General features: G+C 38.0%; 1 protein-coding gene across 5 annotated transcripts in view; it reads left to right on the top strand.

Moving 5' to 3' along the window:
- SBNO1 (strawberry notch homolog 1) overlaps window positions 1-18,829 on the top strand; it is a 52,549-nt gene that overhangs the window by 22,024 nt on the left and 11,696 nt on the right. For all 5 annotated transcript variants that reach the window (XM_070629170.1, XM_070629171.1, XM_070629172.1 and 2 more), the window contains 19 exons: window positions 617-778; window positions 1,664-1,799; window positions 1,879-1,984; window positions 2,120-2,273; window positions 2,714-2,896; window positions 3,437-3,534; window positions 5,068-5,219; window positions 7,556-7,753; window positions 8,397-8,564; window positions 8,653-8,828; window positions 9,294-9,425; window positions 10,977-11,112; window positions 11,795-11,907; window positions 11,997-12,068; window positions 12,522-12,621; window positions 14,865-14,939; window positions 15,596-15,742; window positions 16,054-16,148; window positions 16,246-16,338. In XM_070629170.1, coding sequence (XP_070485271.1) covers window positions 617-778; window positions 1,664-1,799; window positions 1,879-1,984; window positions 2,120-2,273; window positions 2,714-2,896; window positions 3,437-3,534; window positions 5,068-5,219; window positions 7,556-7,753; window positions 8,397-8,564; window positions 8,653-8,828; window positions 9,294-9,425; window positions 10,977-11,112; window positions 11,795-11,907; window positions 11,997-12,068; window positions 12,522-12,621; window positions 14,865-14,939; window positions 15,596-15,742; window positions 16,054-16,148; window positions 16,246-16,338 — 2,496 coding nt within the window. The remainder of the gene's footprint in view (window positions 1-616; window positions 779-1,663; window positions 1,800-1,878; window positions 1,985-2,119; window positions 2,274-2,713; window positions 2,897-3,436; window positions 3,535-5,067; window positions 5,220-7,555; window positions 7,754-8,396; window positions 8,565-8,652; window positions 8,829-9,293; window positions 9,426-10,976; window positions 11,113-11,794; window positions 11,908-11,996; window positions 12,069-12,521; window positions 12,622-14,864; window positions 14,940-15,595; window positions 15,743-16,053; window positions 16,149-16,245; window positions 16,339-18,829) is intronic.

The raw sequence follows: 18,829 nt of genomic DNA, 5'->3' as shown, positions 1-18,829 counted from the left end.
CCCTGAGCTAACTACTGCCAATCCTCCTCTTTTTGCTGAGGAAGACTGGCCCTGAGCTAACATCCGTGCCCATCTTCCTCTACTTTTTTATATGTGGGACGCCTACCACAGCATGGTTCGCTAAGTGGTGCCATGTCCGCACCCGGGATCCGAACTGGCAAACCCCAGGCCGCCAAAGCGGAACGTGCGCACTTAACTGCTGCGCCGCCGGCGTGGCCCGAACTATTAATCATAATTCTTGTGTGTCTCTCAGAACTTAATTACAGTGCTTTGCATATAGTAAGTGCACAATAAATATTTGTAGTGATTGTTGTGTGTTTTTTTTTGTATGAGAGTTTAGTTTATAATCCTTTTTTGATGATAGCTTTTTTGAGACTTTGATGAAAGCTGGATCCTTGTACCCTAAAGTTGTATTTATACATAAGCATGGGTGTGTGCACTTGTGTGTGTGTGTATGGGTACACATATGTATGAGAAATTGTGTGCATGATTTTAGGAGGTCCTTTGACTTCCCTCGAGCCCATCTTGGACCCATCCGTTTCTTGCCTAGAAGTTTGGGTAGGATAACTATTTGAGAGAAAAGTGTATTTATTAACTTCTTCTCTTTTATTTTTAGTTTAAATATGGAAAAATTTCTTCCAAGCATAATGGGAGCGTGAAAAAGGGTGTTATTTTTGCTACATATTCTTCCCTCATTGGTGAAAGTCAGTCTGGCGGTAAATATAAAACTAGGTTAAAACAGCTTCTACATTGGTGCGGGGATGACTTCGATGGAGTGGTATCCTTTGCAACAAATGTTTTTGTATTTTTTAATGACACAAAAGTTAATGTAAGGATAAACATTTGGAAGACAGGAATCCTGAGATTAAATAAACAAATTGCTGCAATGAGTGCTTTAGTGATTACATGGAGTCCAAGGGGGTCAGAAAGTTGCTTCTATTTGTAGCTGTTACATAGGAGGCCAATATTTAAGTTCCTGGTTTAGGAAAATGTTAATAAGTATGAGAAATGCTGAACACTGTATTCCTGTCTTGAGGATTCACATTGCATATTTTCATAGTAAAATACCTGAGAAGACTAAGGGGAAAAAACCTGTTAACTTAGTGATCGCCAAACTTACTTGCTCATAGCGTACCTTTTACTGTCTTGCGTGAGAAACACTAGTTTTTAAAGTGCTGATTAAGTGGGTTAGCAATCATTTTTCTTCTTACAGAATTTGCCAAAATTATCTGTGTGGTGGACATTTCTTGCCACAGTGGATCTCCTTTCCTTTATTCTAATTAAGAATTAAATATCCAATTAAAATAAATACCAAATTCAGTGGATGCCTCTGAGGCTAGAGAGGGAAGGCAGAGAAATCAAGGAGAGGCACATAGAGGGCTGCATTTATATTTCTAATCTTTAAGAAAAAGAAAATCTGAAGTAAACATAGCACGATGTTAAGGTTTGACAAAGCCGAATGATAGGTATGTGGGTGTTATTAAAAAAAAAAAGTTAATGCCTAGGGGCTTATCATCAATAGCATCCCTCCCTATAATTAATAATCTTGACTTTTATCTACCACCCGAGAAATCTTGAGTGTTTCCCAAGGCTCCAGGGAAATAAAAGTTAACTCTTGACACTTGCTACTAATGTGATATGTTCCTTAATTCATTCCTTATAGATAGTGTTTGATGAATGTCATAAAGCAAAAAACCTATGTCCTGTTGGTTCTTCAAAGCCAACCAAGACAGGCTTAGCAGTTTTAGAGCTTCAGAACAAATTGCCAAAAGCCAGAGTTGTTTATGCTAGTGCCACTGGTGAGTAGTTAGTTATTTAAAGGGTATATGCGTGGGTTATTTTTTCAGCTATAATATGTTTTATTTTGGGGTTTTTCAGGTGCTTCTGAACCACGAAACATGGCCTATATGAACCGTCTTGGAATATGGGGCGAGGGAACTCCATTTAGAGAATTCAGTGATTTTATTCAAGCAGTAGAGCGGAGGTAATGCAATTTACAGTGTACACTATTTGTTCTCAGTAGCAGTCTAAAGGATGTGTTATTGCTAAAACCTCTTCCACGTATGTTAAAGCCTTACTATATTTAATGATAGTTACTGTGTGTTTTAATTTTATTCAGAGGTGTTGGTGCCATGGAAATAGTTGCTATGGATATGAAGCTTAGAGGAATGTACATTGCTCGACAGCTGAGCTTTACTGGAGTGACCTTCAAAATTGAGGAAGTTCTTCTTTCTCAGAGCTATGTTAAAATGTATAACAAAGCAGTCAAACTGGTGAGAATTTTTTTCTTAGTTCCTTGTGTTTTTAATGTATCTGATAACGTTTCCATTAGTTTTGTCCAGTGTTAGTCTGTCAGCCCCCAGGAGTGTATTTCTGCTATAAAAGAATAGATAAATCACCAGGTCCTTGTTTTCCAAGCTTTCTCTTTGTTAAAGTAACTTATACAAAATAGCCATTTATTTCAGTTTCATAGTTTTTGAAATCACAGTGTAACTATTTCCAAACATGATTGTATTAGTTAATAAGTTTTGAGACAACTCTGTGTGAGCATCCTGAAAAACATTTGTTTAGAGAATCCCAAGTTACTGAAGATGCTTTATTAAATTAATGTTAAATGGTCTTGCACTTAGCATTATATTGATTGAATTTAGACTTTCAAAAATAATTAACACTCAAAGATGAAATATCTAAAATGTTAATTGTGCTTCTTCAGTGGGTCATTGCCCGAGAGCGGTTTCAGCAAGCTGCCGATCTGATCGATGCTGAACAAAGAATGAAGAAATCCATGTGGGGTCAGTTCTGGTCTGCTCACCAGAGATTTTTCAAATACTTGTGCATAGCATCCAAAGTTAAAAGGGTTGTGCAGCTAGCTCGTGAAGAAATCAAGAATGGAAAAGTAAGTTGGAGAACACATTAAGAGATTCATTCTTTGGTTAATGTTTTTTAGTTTTTTCAGTGTTGAGGTTTTCTCCTTGTAAAACCTATTCTTTCTAAAGGATAGTTATAAAGGTATTAATGTAATAAGACTTTAAAAAATACATTTTTTAAAATAATAAAAGCAATGCTTGTTTATAAAGAATTTAGATGGCTCAAAAAAGTATAAAGATAGAAATGTCCCTATAGTCCGTAGATGTAATCACTGATAACCTGTGGGTATTGTATTGCCTTAAGGTTTTTTCTTTTTGGTGAATATATATGTACTTAAAGCACAAAGAACTGGGGCAAGGGCTTCCGTTGTGTCCACTGCTGTAATCCTATTTCATAGCTAAGCTTTTTACACATAGCATGTCTCAAATATACATAGAATAAATAAGCACAGATGTACAATAATGGGGCGTTCTTGTTTGAAATCTTTTTTTGTTACTAAACATTTAAAATGTTAAGAAAGCACATGCATATTTTTATTTATAATTAATATGTTTTCTTTTTTCTCCAGTGTGTTGTAATTGGTCTGCAGTCTACGGGAGAAGCTAGAACATTAGAAGCCTTGGAAGAGGGTGGAGGAGAATTGAATGATTTTGTTTCAACTGCCAAGTAATGTTTTTGGTTTTGAGTTTTTACTTAGATTGGTTTAAGTGTTGGCATTTCCTTGAGGCAAAATTTTTGATTTACCATATCATTTTTTGAACTTTTTTTGATCTTAGTTTTTGCAGTTCGGGGTAGCCATAACAGTATATTTATTGGAAAATAATACCAAAGAAATGCTGAAATGTTAAGCATTTTGGCAGTATTATGCCCAGTATTTGGAGTAATGGAAAGGCTTGATTTTTGTTTGTTATGTATATCTTGGAAATCTGTGACAGCTTGGTTTAGTTTCAGTTTTGGTTTCAGCTTTGTATATTTGAAATTACCATTATCCAGAGGAGCAGTAACTTTAGTTTGCCCCAGTTTAGTATGCGCTGATAGAAAAATTGCAAATAGTTATGAGATATTCAAAAAGAGTTTAGAAAAATGTTTTGGAGGGGCCCAGCCTGGTGATGCATTGGTTAAGTTCACATGTTCTGCTTCGGTGGCCCAGGGTTCACTGGTTTGAATTGCAGGTGTAGACCTACGCACCACTTATCAAGCCATGCTGTGGCAAGCATCTCACATATAAAATAGAGGAAAATGGGCACGGATGTTAGCTCAGGGCTAGTCTTCCTCAAAAAGAAAAAAGGTTTTAGGGGGCTGGCCTGGTAGCGTAGCAGTTAAATTTGCATGTTCTGCTTTGGCGGCCCAGGGTTCACTGGTTTGGATCCTGGGCACAGACCTACGCACTGTTTATCAAGCCATGGTGTAGCAGGCGTCCCACATATAAAATAGAGGAAGATGGGCACAGATTTTAGCTCAGGGCCAATCTTCCGCAGCAAAAACAGGAGAATTAGTGGCAGATGTTAGCTCAGGGCTAATCTTTCTCATAAGAAAAGTGTTTTAGCCATTGTTTTTTGTTTGTTCCCCTAACTTATCAATTCTAGCTCTGGTAGTAAAATTTGCAAAATAACCTTTGCCACTATACTATCTCTTGCCTTAGGGGATAGATTCAAGTGGCTCCTCTTAACATGGATATAATTAAAAACTGCTTTTAAAAGCAAAACATGAACCTGCTAATCTGTATTTTTCTGTACTTGCGTGCCTAGTACTGCTCTGTCTAAAATGATAGCCACTAGTCACATGAGGCTGTTGAGCAGTTGAAATGGCTGGGCCAAAGTGAGATGTGCTGTAAGTATAAAATACACACCAGGTTTCAAAGATTTAGGTAAAAATAATGTAAAACATCTCATTGATTACATGTTGCAGTGATATATTGAGTTAAAATGTATTAAAATTGGTTTCACCACTTTCTTTTTTTTTTTTTTACTATTTAGCTACTAGAAAATGTAAGAATTACATATTTGGCTTAGCCTGCAGTATATTTCACGTGGATAGCCTTGGCCTAGAATATTAAAATTCATTTAAGCTGGATTATCAATTTTTTGTAAGAGTGAACAAAGTATTTTATTTTTGACAAATATATTCAGTAAGACTTTATATGTAATTATTTTGCAAACTGAGCCACTAATTGTCACTTTTTCTCTCTCCTGCAAACAGAGGAGTGTTGCAGTCACTCATTGAAAAACACTTCCCTGCTCCAGACAGGAAGAAACTTTATAGTTTACTAGGAATCGATTTGACAGCTCCAAGTAACAACAGTTCACCAAGAGATAGTCCTTGTAAAGAAAATAAAATAAAGAAGCGGAAAGGTGGGTGCTTTTCTTTAAATGGTATGGAAAGTAGTATAAATTTTAGCATTTTGAAGCAACTGTATTTTGGGAATGAACTGCCTCCCTTGAATTGGCAAGCGGTTGCATATTTTCACTGTCATGTAGTTTTCAATGTACAAGTAACCCCGTGTTTTAAGTTAGGGCTTGGACAATTTGAGTGGTGTTAGGCACGGCACTAAGCACTGACCATGTGTGATCTCGTTTTATCCAGAAGGGATCCATATGAAAACAGATCTTATTTTTTCCAAGGAAACTAAGGCACAGAAAGATTAAGAGGTTAAGGAATTTCCCCAGGTTCGCATAGGTAGTGAGCAATATGTGGGAACCCAAATCCAGGCCTTTCTGTTATGGAAGCTGCGTTTATATGCAGTCACACGTTGCTTACCAATGGGATAGGTTCTGAGAAAGGCCTCTTCAGATGATTTTGTCATTGTGTGAGCTTCAGGGAGTGCACTTAGACAAACCGAGATGGTACAGCCTACTACACACCTAGGCTCTATGGTCCTAATCTTATGGAGCCACTGTCCTGTATTCATTCCATCATTGACTGAAATATCGTTACGTGGTGTGTGACATATGGGTGTTTTTAATAATCTTTAAAGAGACTTCTGTTAGTTTATTATTTAATTATTAGGAATACACTCACCATATTTGTTAAATGTTTTATAATCAAACTTGGGTTTGTGTTTAAGTGCTTATTACTAAGCTTGACTTTCAGATGTTAACTTCTCAGGCTATCTTTCTCTCAAATGGTGATAATAAGTTACATTATGAAAACTGTGATGCTTTGTGTTCTAAACACAGTGCCAGACACTTTAACCTTGTTTCATCTGTTCAGAGAAGTATACTTTTTTACATTTTTAGTATGCCTGAAAGTAGGTTGGTTATTATAGTGTAATTGTCCGTATTTTTTATTTTAGTGGCATAAAAAGTAATGCTGTGTGTTAGAATGAGTGACATCTTAGAATGGTCAGATGGTCACATTTCCCTTTCCTGAATTATGTTCTCACCATCTCAATATGTGAACCTTTTAATGTTCTTAATTTTGATTGGTTTGTTCCAGGTATCTTCTGACTTTTCAGTAAAATAATTCAAATCAGCACCCTGTTTGACTTTTTTTTGTAAATGGAAAGGAAGCCATAGTGGGGAGAGAAGTGAGCAGCACACATAAGAAGAATTTTTTTTTTTAAGATTTTATTTTTCCTTTTTCTCCCCAAAGCCCCCCAGTATATAGTAGTGTATGTTTTAGTTGTGGGTCCTTCTAGTTGTGGTACGTGGGACGCCGCCTCAGCATGGCCTGATGAGTGGTGCCGTGTCTGCGCCCAGGATTGGAACTGGTGAAACCCTGGGCCGAGGAAGCGGAGTGCACAAACTTAACCACTCGGCCACAGGGCCAGCCCCTGTTTGACTTTTAAAAATGAAGTGTTTTGTTTTTTCTTTTTTTTGAGGAAGATTAGCCCTGAGCTAACATCTGCTGCCAATCCTCCTCTTTTTGCTGAGGAAGACTGGCCCTGAGCTAATATCCGTGCCCATATTTCTTCTGTTTTATTTGTGGGATGCTTGCCACAGCATGGCTTGCCAAGCGGTGCCATTTCCGCACCTGGGATCCAGACCTGCGAACCCCGGGCTGCCGAAGCAGAACATGTGCACTTAACTGCTGCACCATTGGGCGGCCCCTAAAAATGAAGTTTCATGGATTTTTTTTTTTTAAGTATTCTGTAAACCTATAATTATTAGGCCTCTTCTCTCAACCAGATACACAATTAAATTGTGACAGTGCCAGAGGTTCTGTTTTATCTCTGTTGTCCTAATTTATTTTGAAACTTGTACACTTGAAGGCAGTCTTGAATTTGTGCTTACATATGTCATTTCTTGTTAAAAATAATTGAACATAGGGGCGGCCCCCGTGGCCGAGTGGTTAGGTTCGCACTCTCTGCTTCAGCAGCCCAGGGTTTCGCTGGTTCCAATCCTGGGCACGGACATGGCACCACTCACCAAGCCATGCTGAGGCGGCATCCCACATGCCACAACTAGAAGGACCCACAACTAAAAATATGCAACTAGGTACCAAGGGGCTTTGGGGAGAAAAAGGAAAAAGTAGAATCTTTTTTTAAAAAAAAATTGAACATAGCCTGATTTCTTATCAGAGTCCAAAAGGTTACCACTTGTTTGTGAATTTATTTGTTCTTATATACCTACATAAATGCTTTTCTTCTACAGCTCACATTTGAATTAAGTCATGAACTAAATATAACTTTCTGGATCTTTAGAACAGTGTATTTGGGCTGACTCTCTTGTTTGGGATTTGATGATAGGTGAAGAAATAACTCGAGAAGCCAAAAAAGCACGAAAATTAGGTGGCCTTACCGGTAGCAGTTCTGATGATAGTGGAAGTGAATCTGATGCCTCTGATAATGAAGAAAGTGACTACGAGAGCTCTAAAAACATGAGTTCTGGAGATGACGATGATTTCAACCCATTTAGAGATGAGTCTAGTGAGGATGATGAAGATGGTAAGTTCATCAATATGTTAAGTGTAAACTAAACGATAGTTATTTCTGTATATTTAAAATGGGATATTGGGGGCCTGCCCCAGGGCCGAGTGGTTAAGTTCATGTGCTCCGCTTTGGGGACACGGGGTTTTGCTGGTTTGGATCCTGGCCATGGACATGGCACCACTTGTCATGCCATGCTGAGGCGGTGTCCCACATAGCACGACCAGAAGGACCTGCAATTAGAATATACAACTATGTACTAGGGGGCTTTGAGGAGAAGAAGAAAAAAAAAAAAAAGATTGGCACCTGAACTGACACCTACTGCCAATCTTAAAAAATAAAATGGAATGTTGTATTGAAGCCTGTTTTTCTGTGCAGTACAAATCATGACACAGATTTCTGATCTTTGCTTCATGTAGAGCTCCAAGTATCGTCTTCTGAAGGTTTAGCTCACTTATGTAAGATGACCTCAATTTGGTGTGCAGTTGTTTTTAATCTCAAACCATGGAGTTGTACCTCATGGTGTATGGATGTACTCCTGGGCTACTGGAGTTGGTGGTGCTTTACAGGTTCTCAGCCAGCAACGCAGCAGAATTCAAGGGTTATTTCCCTTGAAGATTCTGTACCCATATTAACAAATGAATTCACACTTATCTTTCAGATCCTTGGTTAATCAGAAAAGACCACAAGAAAAACAAAGATAAAAAAAAAAAGAAAAGTATAGATCCAGATTCTATTCAAAGTGCCTTATTAGCATCAGGTCTTGGATCAAAACGACCTAGTTTTTCATCTACACCAGTTATTTCACCTGCTCCTAACAGTGTACCAGGTATCTGTGTGGAATCTTTGTGAAATGTGCTTTTAAACAAAACAAATATTTAAACTGTACTAATTTTTAACAAATGTGCTTTATCTAGCTAACAGTAACACCAACAGTAGCAGTAGCCTTATAACAAGTCAGGACGCCGTGGAAAGGGCGCAGCACATGAAGAAAGACCTTCTTGAGAAACTAGAAAAATTAGCTGAAGACCTTCCTCCTAATACCCTGGATGAACTTATTGATGAACTTGGTGGCCCTGAGAATGTAGCTGAGGTAAATATGACTTGATTACGGTTGTGTCTTAGTAATTTTTTTGCCACTTTTAAACCCTGTAGTATGAGTGATGTTTTGGGTATTATCTCATAATAATTGAATTTCCTCTCTTAGATTTAGAACCCTTGTTTTTCTCTAGTTGTTGTCCTAGAGCCAGTGAATTCCTGGCCCTAGTGTTTGTGTTTTTACCCCAAGACACTGATCTCTGTTACTGCACCTGTCACGCAGCATTTGTGGTCATTGCCCCGTGTCTGCTTTCTCCCCTGGAATTTGAACTTTTCAAAACCAGGGATTATGTTGCAATGTTCTCTCTCTCACAGTGCCTGGTGCAGCACAGACTGCTATACATGTTGGCTTCATCATCCCCTTGCATCTCCCACCAAGTTTCACTAATAAAGGAGGTCCTGAACTTGAAGCACCGTAGTCAGATACCTTAGTTGTAAGTGACACTGTTTGGCTTTCCAGATGACTGGCCGCAAGGGGAGGGTTGTAAGCAATGATGATGGAAGCATATCTTATGAGTCAAGATCTGAACTTGATGTCCCTGTGGAAATACTAAATATCACGGAAAAACAAAGATTTATGGATGGCGATAAGGTATGTTTTTCTGGGATGCTTTTCAATGAAAAGAATAATGCCCATACATTTGATTAATCTTTAGAAGGTTTTTTCCTTTTAATATAAATCATGTCTGTTGAGTGGTGTTATTCTGTGTTTTTAGTAATTGCACATCAGTGAACATTTTACATGTTTTCATTATTTTCTCAGAAATTGAATGTAATAGGTGTTTATACTTTGCACAGAATGTGGCTCTTGATAGCTTTGAAGGCTTTTGAAATTGTTAATCAGAATATTTAAAAAATACTGTGTTCTCTCTGGTTATCCTAGTGGCACCTTGTTTAATGCTGCTGCTCTCTGTTGGCAGTGTGATTTTGAGTCTAGGAATATATGTAAGCATGCCCGGATTAACTAGTACCCTTTGATTTTTCTGTTTCTTTTATTGCTCTGCCGTGTTATGTTAGGATGATTGAGTCTGAATGACTTGTCGATTGAACTTGCATGTCTGACCACTGTAGAGATCTGGGCTGCCTCCAGAGACTCTTTTTATAGGCTCCGATTGTTAAGTAAACTTCATCAATTTTACTGTTCTCAGATCAGTTCTTCCTCCATCTAGGTGGAATTGCTATAAGCATTTGCTGATGATATTGCTAAAAAATAGGAGCACCACTTCAACCTCATTCCTTCGTCTAAAAGGGGTAGAATAAAATCTTATCTGTTTACCTACATTTTGCTTTATGGTTCACTGAATTTTCCTGCCTCTGCAACTGGAAAATAGATGATAGTTAACACTATCAAAGTAGTCTTTTAAATATATTTAAAAACTCATGTTACATGTTTTAAGGATTGTAGAGTTAGAGGTATTATCTTGTAGGTTATTTTATGTACTTGTTTTGTGAATTTAGACTCTTGAAGACTGAGCCTTTTCTGTCTCCTTTCTTCAATACGTGGGCCTCCATTTCCTAGTTAGCGCCACATTCCAAAACAGCTGTTTCAGATTCAGTCATTGCTTCTCTGCATTTCAGCCAGCATAGAAGAAAAAAGAGGAGAATGGTGTGTCCCCAACTTTTAAGGACATTTCCGGGGCCGGCCTGGTTGCACAGTGGTTAGGTTTGCACATTCTGTTTCGGTGGCCCGAGGTTCGCTGGTTTGGATCCCCAGTGCAGACATGGCACCGCTTGGCAAAGCATGCTGTGGTAGGCATCCCACATGTAAAGTGGAGGAAAATGGGCACAGATGCAGGCCAGTCTTCCTCAGCAAAAAGAGGAGGATCGACAGCGGATGTTCGCTCACGGCTAATCTTTCTCAAAATAAGTAAATAAAATAAAAATAAGGACATTTTCTGGACGTTATTCATATCATCTACAATCTAGTGGCTGGAGGGTGCCTGCTCTTAGCTGCAAGGGAGACTAGGAAATGTCTTGATTCTGGACAGCCGTATATCTAGCTAAAATTGAGGGTTTTATAATTTAGGGAAGAAGAGGAGAGTGGTGGACCACCAGTAGTCTACTTAAGGACTTTATTTAGGGCACTTCCCAGCTTGTCTTAGTGCAAAGGTAATCTTTTTCTTTTCTGTTTTGTTTGATACAGAATATTGCTATCATCTCAGAAGCTGCCAGCTCTGGTATTTCGTTACAAGCAGATCGGAGAGCTAAAAATCAAAGGCGAAGAGTACACATGACTTTGGAATTACCCTGGAGTGCTGATAGAGCAATTCAGCAATTTGGTAAGCCTCCACTGAATTTCACGTAATAGATAAGCTAGGAATCATTGGGGAAATGTGTGCATTTTATTTATTTAATATCAGACATCTTAAAACTTGACACATATGTAGGTTTTGGAGATGTTTGTGTGTTGCGTATACCTTAAAGTATAGACCGCATCACGAATTCATTTCCTCCCTGTTTTAGAGGGTGTGAAACATCTGTGGTAGGATTTCATGGGATTTCTGGCAACATATCCAAAACAGGGCTCCTCAGGCAACTTTTCATTTCTCATTGGCCTTCGTAAGAGCACATCGCTCCTCCCCTTCCTTCCATTTTCACATCCCTGTGATCTGGTCATTTAGAAAACAGCTGTTTGGGGGAAAATCCAGAAGAGCTGTGCATCAGCAACATTGTGGTTAACCAAAGTTGGGGTGGTGATAATATGTTTATCATTTAACAATTTTATAGCCATTTCCGTCCCCTTGTAAGGGGGAGTATTGTTCTAAATATGGGTCTTGTTTAATTCAGTGTTTTTGATTTTGAACCTTTTGGCAAGTTATGATAATTGTTACAATCTTTAATTTTTCGTCTTCTTTAAAGGTTTCTAGATACCAGCTTAGTGTTAAGTGCCAGGAATAGATTTCAGAATACTCTGTATCTAGTGAACACAATCAGTAACTTTTTTTTTAAATGTTGTTATAGGACGAACTCATAGATCTAACCAAGTTACTGCTCCCGAATATGTCTTTCTGATTTCCGAATTGGCAGGAGAGCAAAGATTTGCATCTATTGTTGCTAAAAGACTTGAAAGTTTGGTAAGTTTTTGAGTTGTGTAGATATGTGTAAAAGATTGTGTATGTTACCTGTCTTCTGTGTCTTGATTGGCAATTTCATGTTTTGATAGGGGGCGCTTACACATGGTGACAGAAGAGCAACAGAATCCAGAGATCTGAGCAGGTTTAACTTTGATAATAAGGTACATTTCAGCTTTCAGTATCTGAAAACTTGTGGTAGTACATGGTGTCTGTAGTGAACAAAAAGGGAAAATGGTTACTGTTTGAAACTGCTTCCTCCTATGGTTTTCTGTAAAATCATGTCTTCCTGTAAGACACACGATTTCGCATATCAATTAAAGGTTTGGTGATCAACTCTGCAATATAATTATCTGTTCATTCCTATTGGAAAATAGGACTATGATAAATACTTGTGGATGAATGAGTGTGAGTTCCCAGAAGTAAAGCAAGTTATTTATTGAATGTCTGCTGTGTGCAAAGATGTGAACTAGGCACTAGGCAGTGTAAAATACATATGAAGATAATTGAGTCTTGCTGTTTCTGAATCTTTGGTATAATAATAGTTCTTAGACTATTCAGTTGGTCATGTGATTGGAGAGTATCCAATGCTGAAACTGGTTAAATTTTTTTTGCAGTATGGAAGAAATGCTTTAGAAATTGTCATGAAATCCATTGTAAACCTAGATTCACCTATGGTGTCACCACCTCCAGACTATCCTGGAGAATTCTTTAAAGGTAATTTTTAAAATAATCATAATAAAGGAAAATGAGTACTGATAAGGAGATACTAAAACCTATTCTAACACTTGCTGCTGTTTTTAGTTTTCTTTTGACATAAATTTTATAAAATTTAGAAATTGAAGGTTACTTATAATAAGCAGTGGATTTATTAAATTTCAATGAAGATTTATTGCATTTCGGTAAATTCAAATGAAATGCTTTTGTTCTTGACATAGGTATTGCATGCTGTTCACTAGAGGAAAGTAGTTTTATTAGCTTAATTTAAAATCGCTATGCTAAATAAGTAGCTTTTAAAATTTAATTTTAAAGTTAAAGTACCTAGGTAAATAATCTTTGGTAGAGGTAGTTGGTAGAGGGTGCAGATAAAACATAACTGACCATGTATTAGCAGTTGTTAAACCTGGGTGATGGGTAGATGTGTGTGGTTCATAGAATATTATCTTTACATTTGTATGTGTTTAGAAATTTCCATCTTAAAAAAAAGTTCTAGGTAGTGCTATAGAAATTCTTAGACCTATTTTGTAAATATGTAGAATAGATTTTACCCATAAATGTAGGAAGTCTAGATGATTTTAGTTGTTCAGGAAACTATGAAAATATTTTGGAAAATAAATAAATGTAAGATATTTGAAACATCATTGTAGAGTGAGTGTTTTTCACTAGAAAGTCCTTTCCAGTTGAACCAGTGTTAACAGTCCATATTGACATACCTGACAGGGGTGCTTATAATCACTGATGGCATTTAACAAAACAAAAAAGCAGTAAAGCCTTGGCCCTATTCTTTCTCTCTCTCTCTCCTCCCCTCTTTGTCTTTTTTTTGGTTGTTGGAGTGTTAAAAACAATCCCTCAATTTATTTCTAATTTTTTTCTAGTTACATGTTACTTATTCATTATAAGTAATGAAAATAATCTAAAAGTGTATCATGGGGGCCGGCCCGGTCACGCAGTAGTTAAGTGCGCACGTTGCACTTTGGCGACCTGGGGTTCGCCAGTTCATATCCCGGGTGCGGACATGGCACTGCTTGGCAAGCCATGATGTGGTAGGCGTCCCGCATATAAAGTGGAGGAAGATGGGCACGGATGTTAGCTTAGGGCCAGTCTTCCTCAGCAAAAAGAGGAGGATTGGCGGCAGATGTTAGCTCAGGGCTGATGTTCCTCAAAAAATTAATTAATTAATTAATTAAAAGTGTGTCATGAAGAGTCATTACTCTGCCCTTAACCCCCACCTTCCACTCTCACCCACCAAGGTCACAGATGTTGACAATCTGAAGGGGGCAGCCTTCCACATCTTCTCTCCATGTTTGTCTAAACGCATAGCTTTTGTTTTAAATGTTATTAATATTGCTTGCAACGTGCTTTTTCAGTTCATAACAGATATCCCTTATAATTCAGTAGCTATAGCACTAACGTTTTTTAACAGATGCATAATATTCTACAGCTGGCGTATACAATGGTATCTTCGCTTATTTCCTTAATGATACTCAGGTGGTGTTCATGTTTTTTGCCATCACAGTGCTGAAATTATACAGGTAATTTCCCTCCATAGGATGGGTTCCTAAAAGGAGAAATTTTTGTAGTAGAGATGTTTGACTACACAGGTGTCACCTGCAGAATCTGAACAACTTTGAGCATGTAGCAGAATACTAGCTGATTAAACAAGTGTGTAAATAGGGTATAATCATGCTTCCTATTGACCCTTTTCTCTTACGCCCTTATTCTCTAAGTCTGAGTTGGAGCCTGGACACCAGTATTTTTTAACAGCTCCATAAACTGCCCTCTTGGTCATACACTTCAGAACATGTTGATGTTATACATGTTGCTTATCTTTTGCATCACCTTGTCAATACTGACAGGTAACGTTTGGGCAGGAAACATGATTATATCCTTACTTATAGAATTATTTAATCAGCTAGTATTCTGCTGTGTGTTCACAGTTGTGTAGATTCTGTGGGTGACAGCTACATAGCCGAAGGTCTTCACAACCAGAGATTGCTGTTTGTAAGATAAGATATTTTAATGAAATAAGAAAATGTGTGATGAGGTTTGAATGCTGTAGGATTTTGAGTGCCTAGAGACCTTTGAGGCCTGTGGGCTCCATTTAGTTCAGCTCATAGGAACCATGGAACATACATAGGCTGTGTCTTAATGCTAGAACTTGATCTAGTGTGATTAGTTAGGTGACAGCTCATTGAGTCATTTGGGCTATAAGGTTTTTTTGCAAATTTATTTTCTTACAGATGTTCGACAAGGACTGATAGGAGTTGGCCTGATAAATGTAGAAGATCGCTCGGGAATCCTTACTTTAGATAAAGGTAATAGTATTAATTTTGTATATGCAGATAACTGTTGCTGTATCATTAAAGCCTGTTTGTTGTTTATGCTTTCGTCAGCTTGAAGGGGAAGCTTCCAATCCGTAGTTCCTCCATCCCTCATTACCGAGCACTCACAGAGCACTCCGGGTGGGTGGTTTTTGCTACAGTGGTTGTTCAGGAGAGATTAATCCTCTATTCTGTCCGTGTGTGTAGCAGCAGTTCTTGATGCACGTTGCATATGGGATCAACTATCAAGCTCTTAAAAAATACTGAAAACAGGAGCTCAGGCATTGGTAATTTTCCAGAGCTCCGAGGAATTCTAATTGTGCAGCCAAAGTTGAGCTTCCCTGACTTATAATTTTATGGGTTAAGAGAATTTTGGCGAACAGACATTCTCATGTGCTACATTGTGCTCATACTTTAAGTAAAGTTGAAGATGCGGAAATTCAATTCAGCAAACATCTTTTGAGCATGTATTATAGTCATGCTAGCTGCTGGAGGTAGAAATGGTCAGATTATAGCTATGTTCTGGGTACAGTGCAGAAGTTGTGAGGGAAGACTTGAGAGGAGAAAATGAGATTTGAACTAGGCTTAGAAGAATGTTTTCAGTTGCCGCTTGAATGCATTGAATTTTTTGTATAATCTTGTCATTGCAGATTATAACAACATAGGAAAATTCTTGAATAGAATTTTGGGCATGGAAGTGCATCAGCAGAATGCATTATTTCAGTATTTTGCAGACACACTCACTGCAGTTGTTCAAAATGCAAAAAAAAATGGGAGATATGATATGGGAATCTTAGGTAAGTGAGGATGTTTTTTAAAGATTTTTTTTTTTCCTTTTTCTCCCCAAAGCCCCTTGGTACATAGTTGTGTATTTTTAGTTGTGGGTCCTTCCAGTTGTGGCATGGGGGACGCTGCCTCAGCATGGCTTGATGAGCGGTGCCGTTTCCGCACCCAGATCCGAACCAGCAAAACCCTGGGCCGCCAAAGCAGAGCGCGCAAACTTAACCACTCAGCCTCAGGGCCGGCAGTGGGGAAGTTTTTAAAACATCATGTATATTCCTGATAAAATCCTCTTTTTACATTTATATGTTGCCTTTTCTTGTTCCAGATCTTGGATCAGGGGATGAAAAAGTAAGGAAAAGTGATGTTAAGAAGTTTCTGACTCCAGGATATTCAACCTCTGGCCATGTAGAGTTATACACGGTAAGTTGAGGAGATGTGCACATTCGGTTACACTGTCCTTCTGTGATGGGCGCTCACCGAAGTGAGATTAACTTAAATTTTAATATTTCTTTTACAGATTAGTGTAGAGAGGGGCATGTCCTGGGAGGAAGCTACCAAGATTTGGGCCGAGCTGACAGGACCAGATGATGGCTTTTACTTGTCATTGCAAGTAAGATTTGTTTCCTTTAAGTGGTAACTGTTCAGATGGATAGTGCATTTTCATTGCCAGCATTGTAGTTATCTGTTTGCTTTGTGCCGATTTTCCCATTGTTTGTAGCTTTCTCTGTTTTAATAATTTATCATTGTAGTTGTGGATTTCTCCATTTATACATTTTTATTTAATATATTTTGAGGGATGTTATTAGGTGCAACTTTTGAATTATTACGTAGTTGTAAATTGAACCCTTTTTTTTGCAATATGGTGATCGTCTTTAGTCCTAATAATACTCTATGTCTCAAAGATTCGTTTTGTGGTTATCAGTGTAACTACATTCTTTTGTTTAGTACAGTCATGCCTTGCTTAACGACAGGGATACATTTTCAGAAATGTGATCAGTGTGCAAACATTATGGAGTGCACTTACACAAACCTAGATGGTAGAGCCTACTGCACACCTAGGCTCTGTGGTTCTGACCTTATGGGACCACTCTGGTACGTGCAGTCTGTTGTTGACTAAAACATTGTTAAGCAGCACATGACTATCTGTATTCTGTGGCTAGAGCTAAGGCAGAGGCACGGGAGTAGGTGGGGGGAGAGGAGTACCTGTATGTGTACATACATATTCATTACATATGGACATATATATATATACACACACACGCATGCATGCATACGTTTATACATGGTACAATATCTTGAATTCATGTTTGTTTGTAATGTTCAAGGCTATGGAATTTTTATCTCACCTTTTCCCTGATATTTATCTGTGTTATCTTTCTTCCACACCAATCATTCTTATTCTCCAGGGCACACAGGATGATAAAATATTATCAATGCTACATCTAATATTCCTGCAAATAGTTTTTTTTAAAAAATAACCTTTTTTGGCATATACTTCCCCCATTCTCTCATTTTAAAAAATAGTTGTACTATTTTTGTCTTGTCAGCATGTGGCAATTATGTAGTATACTCTTCTTTTTAACCCTTCTTTAATATTTGTATTTAATGCTCACCACTCACTTGTCCTTAAGTTAATATCTTTCTAGTCATTTTGTTTGGCTGAAGCCTGTTCTGTAGCAGATTCCTCAAGAAGGGCTGATGAGAACAGAACTCCCTGAGTCTTTGCATGCCGCTAAGTTTGTCCGGGCCTTTGTGCTTGAAAGACGGTTTTACGGACAGGAAATCTTTAGTCTTCCATTGAGTGTCTTCAGTACACTGCTACTCACTCTTTGGAGATGAATAGTCGCTGTCAAAGTTTGACGCTGCTCTGTTTTCTTTCCCTTTTTAATTTAGTTGTTCTTTTTTGTCTACGTGCCCAAAGGAGTCTCTCTGTAAAGTTCGGTAATTTTATTAGAATGAATCCTGGTATTAGTGATTCAGCACTTTTATTGAAATATTATTTATATATCATAGAATTCACCCACTTAAGTGTATAATTCAGTAATTTTTGGTATATTACATTGTTTTAAAATTGTGGGAAAAATCTATAACAAAATGTCATTTTAACCATGTTTAAATATATAATTCAGTAATATTAATTATATTCACAGTTTTTTTCAACCGTCACTATTATCTGTTTCCAAAACTTTTTCATTATCCCAAACAGAAACCATAACAATTGTTAAACACTAGCTCCTCATTCCTCCTCCCCCAGCCCCTGGGAACCTCTTGTCTACTTTCTGTCTCTATGAATTTGCATATCTAGGTACCCCATATAAGTGGAATCATACACTTTTGTGCCTGGCTTCTTTCACTTAGTATAATGTTTTCAAGGTTCATCCATGTCGTAGCATGTGTCAGAACTTCATTCCTTTTTGTACTGAGTAATATTCCATTATATGTATATACCACATTTTGCTTTTTATTTGCAAATATTTATGGAGTGACCAACTGTAAATGAAGACCTGGGTCAAGACGTAACTGCATAGAGACCATATATGATGATGCCACAGGCAGGGTGAGACCAGAAATAAGCTGTCTAGAGCAGGAGCCCCTAAACTTTTCCCTGGAGGGTCAGACGGTAACTATTGCAGGTTCTGCAGGCCGTACATGGTCTCTGCTGACCAGTCTTTTTGAGTTTGTTTTTTTCCTTTCTCTCTCCCTACCTTCTTTCCTTCCTTAATCTGTTCTTAAGCTTAGGAGCTTCAGGCCAGATTTGGTCCACAGACCTAGTTTACTGGTTCCTAATCCAGTTTTTCCAGTGGTAACATTTTACAAAACTATAGTGTAATATCACAACCAGGATATTGGTAGAATTCACCAGATTTTATTCAGATTTCTCTCTTAGATGGGGTTTTGATTGGTCCACATAGGGTATTGGTGGTTGTTTTTCATTTGAAGTTGTTGCCAGAGTTTAAACCTTGGTAGATTTTGATGGAAATGCCTATCCCCGGCTTCCCTTGAGTGACAAGATGTGGTAACATTGGTGCTTTGTTACTTCCTGCATGGTGCAGGCAGCTGGATGTGAGGAGTGGTGGCCCTGGAAGAGGCATCGTTCTGGG

Source organism: Equus przewalskii, chromosome 7 (assembly GCF_037783145.1).
Source record: "Equus przewalskii isolate Varuska chromosome 7, EquPr2, whole genome shotgun sequence".
NCBI lineage: Eukaryota > Metazoa > Chordata > Mammalia > Perissodactyla > Equidae > Equus > Equus przewalskii.
This window is presented reverse-complemented; position numbering and strand designations above follow the sequence as displayed.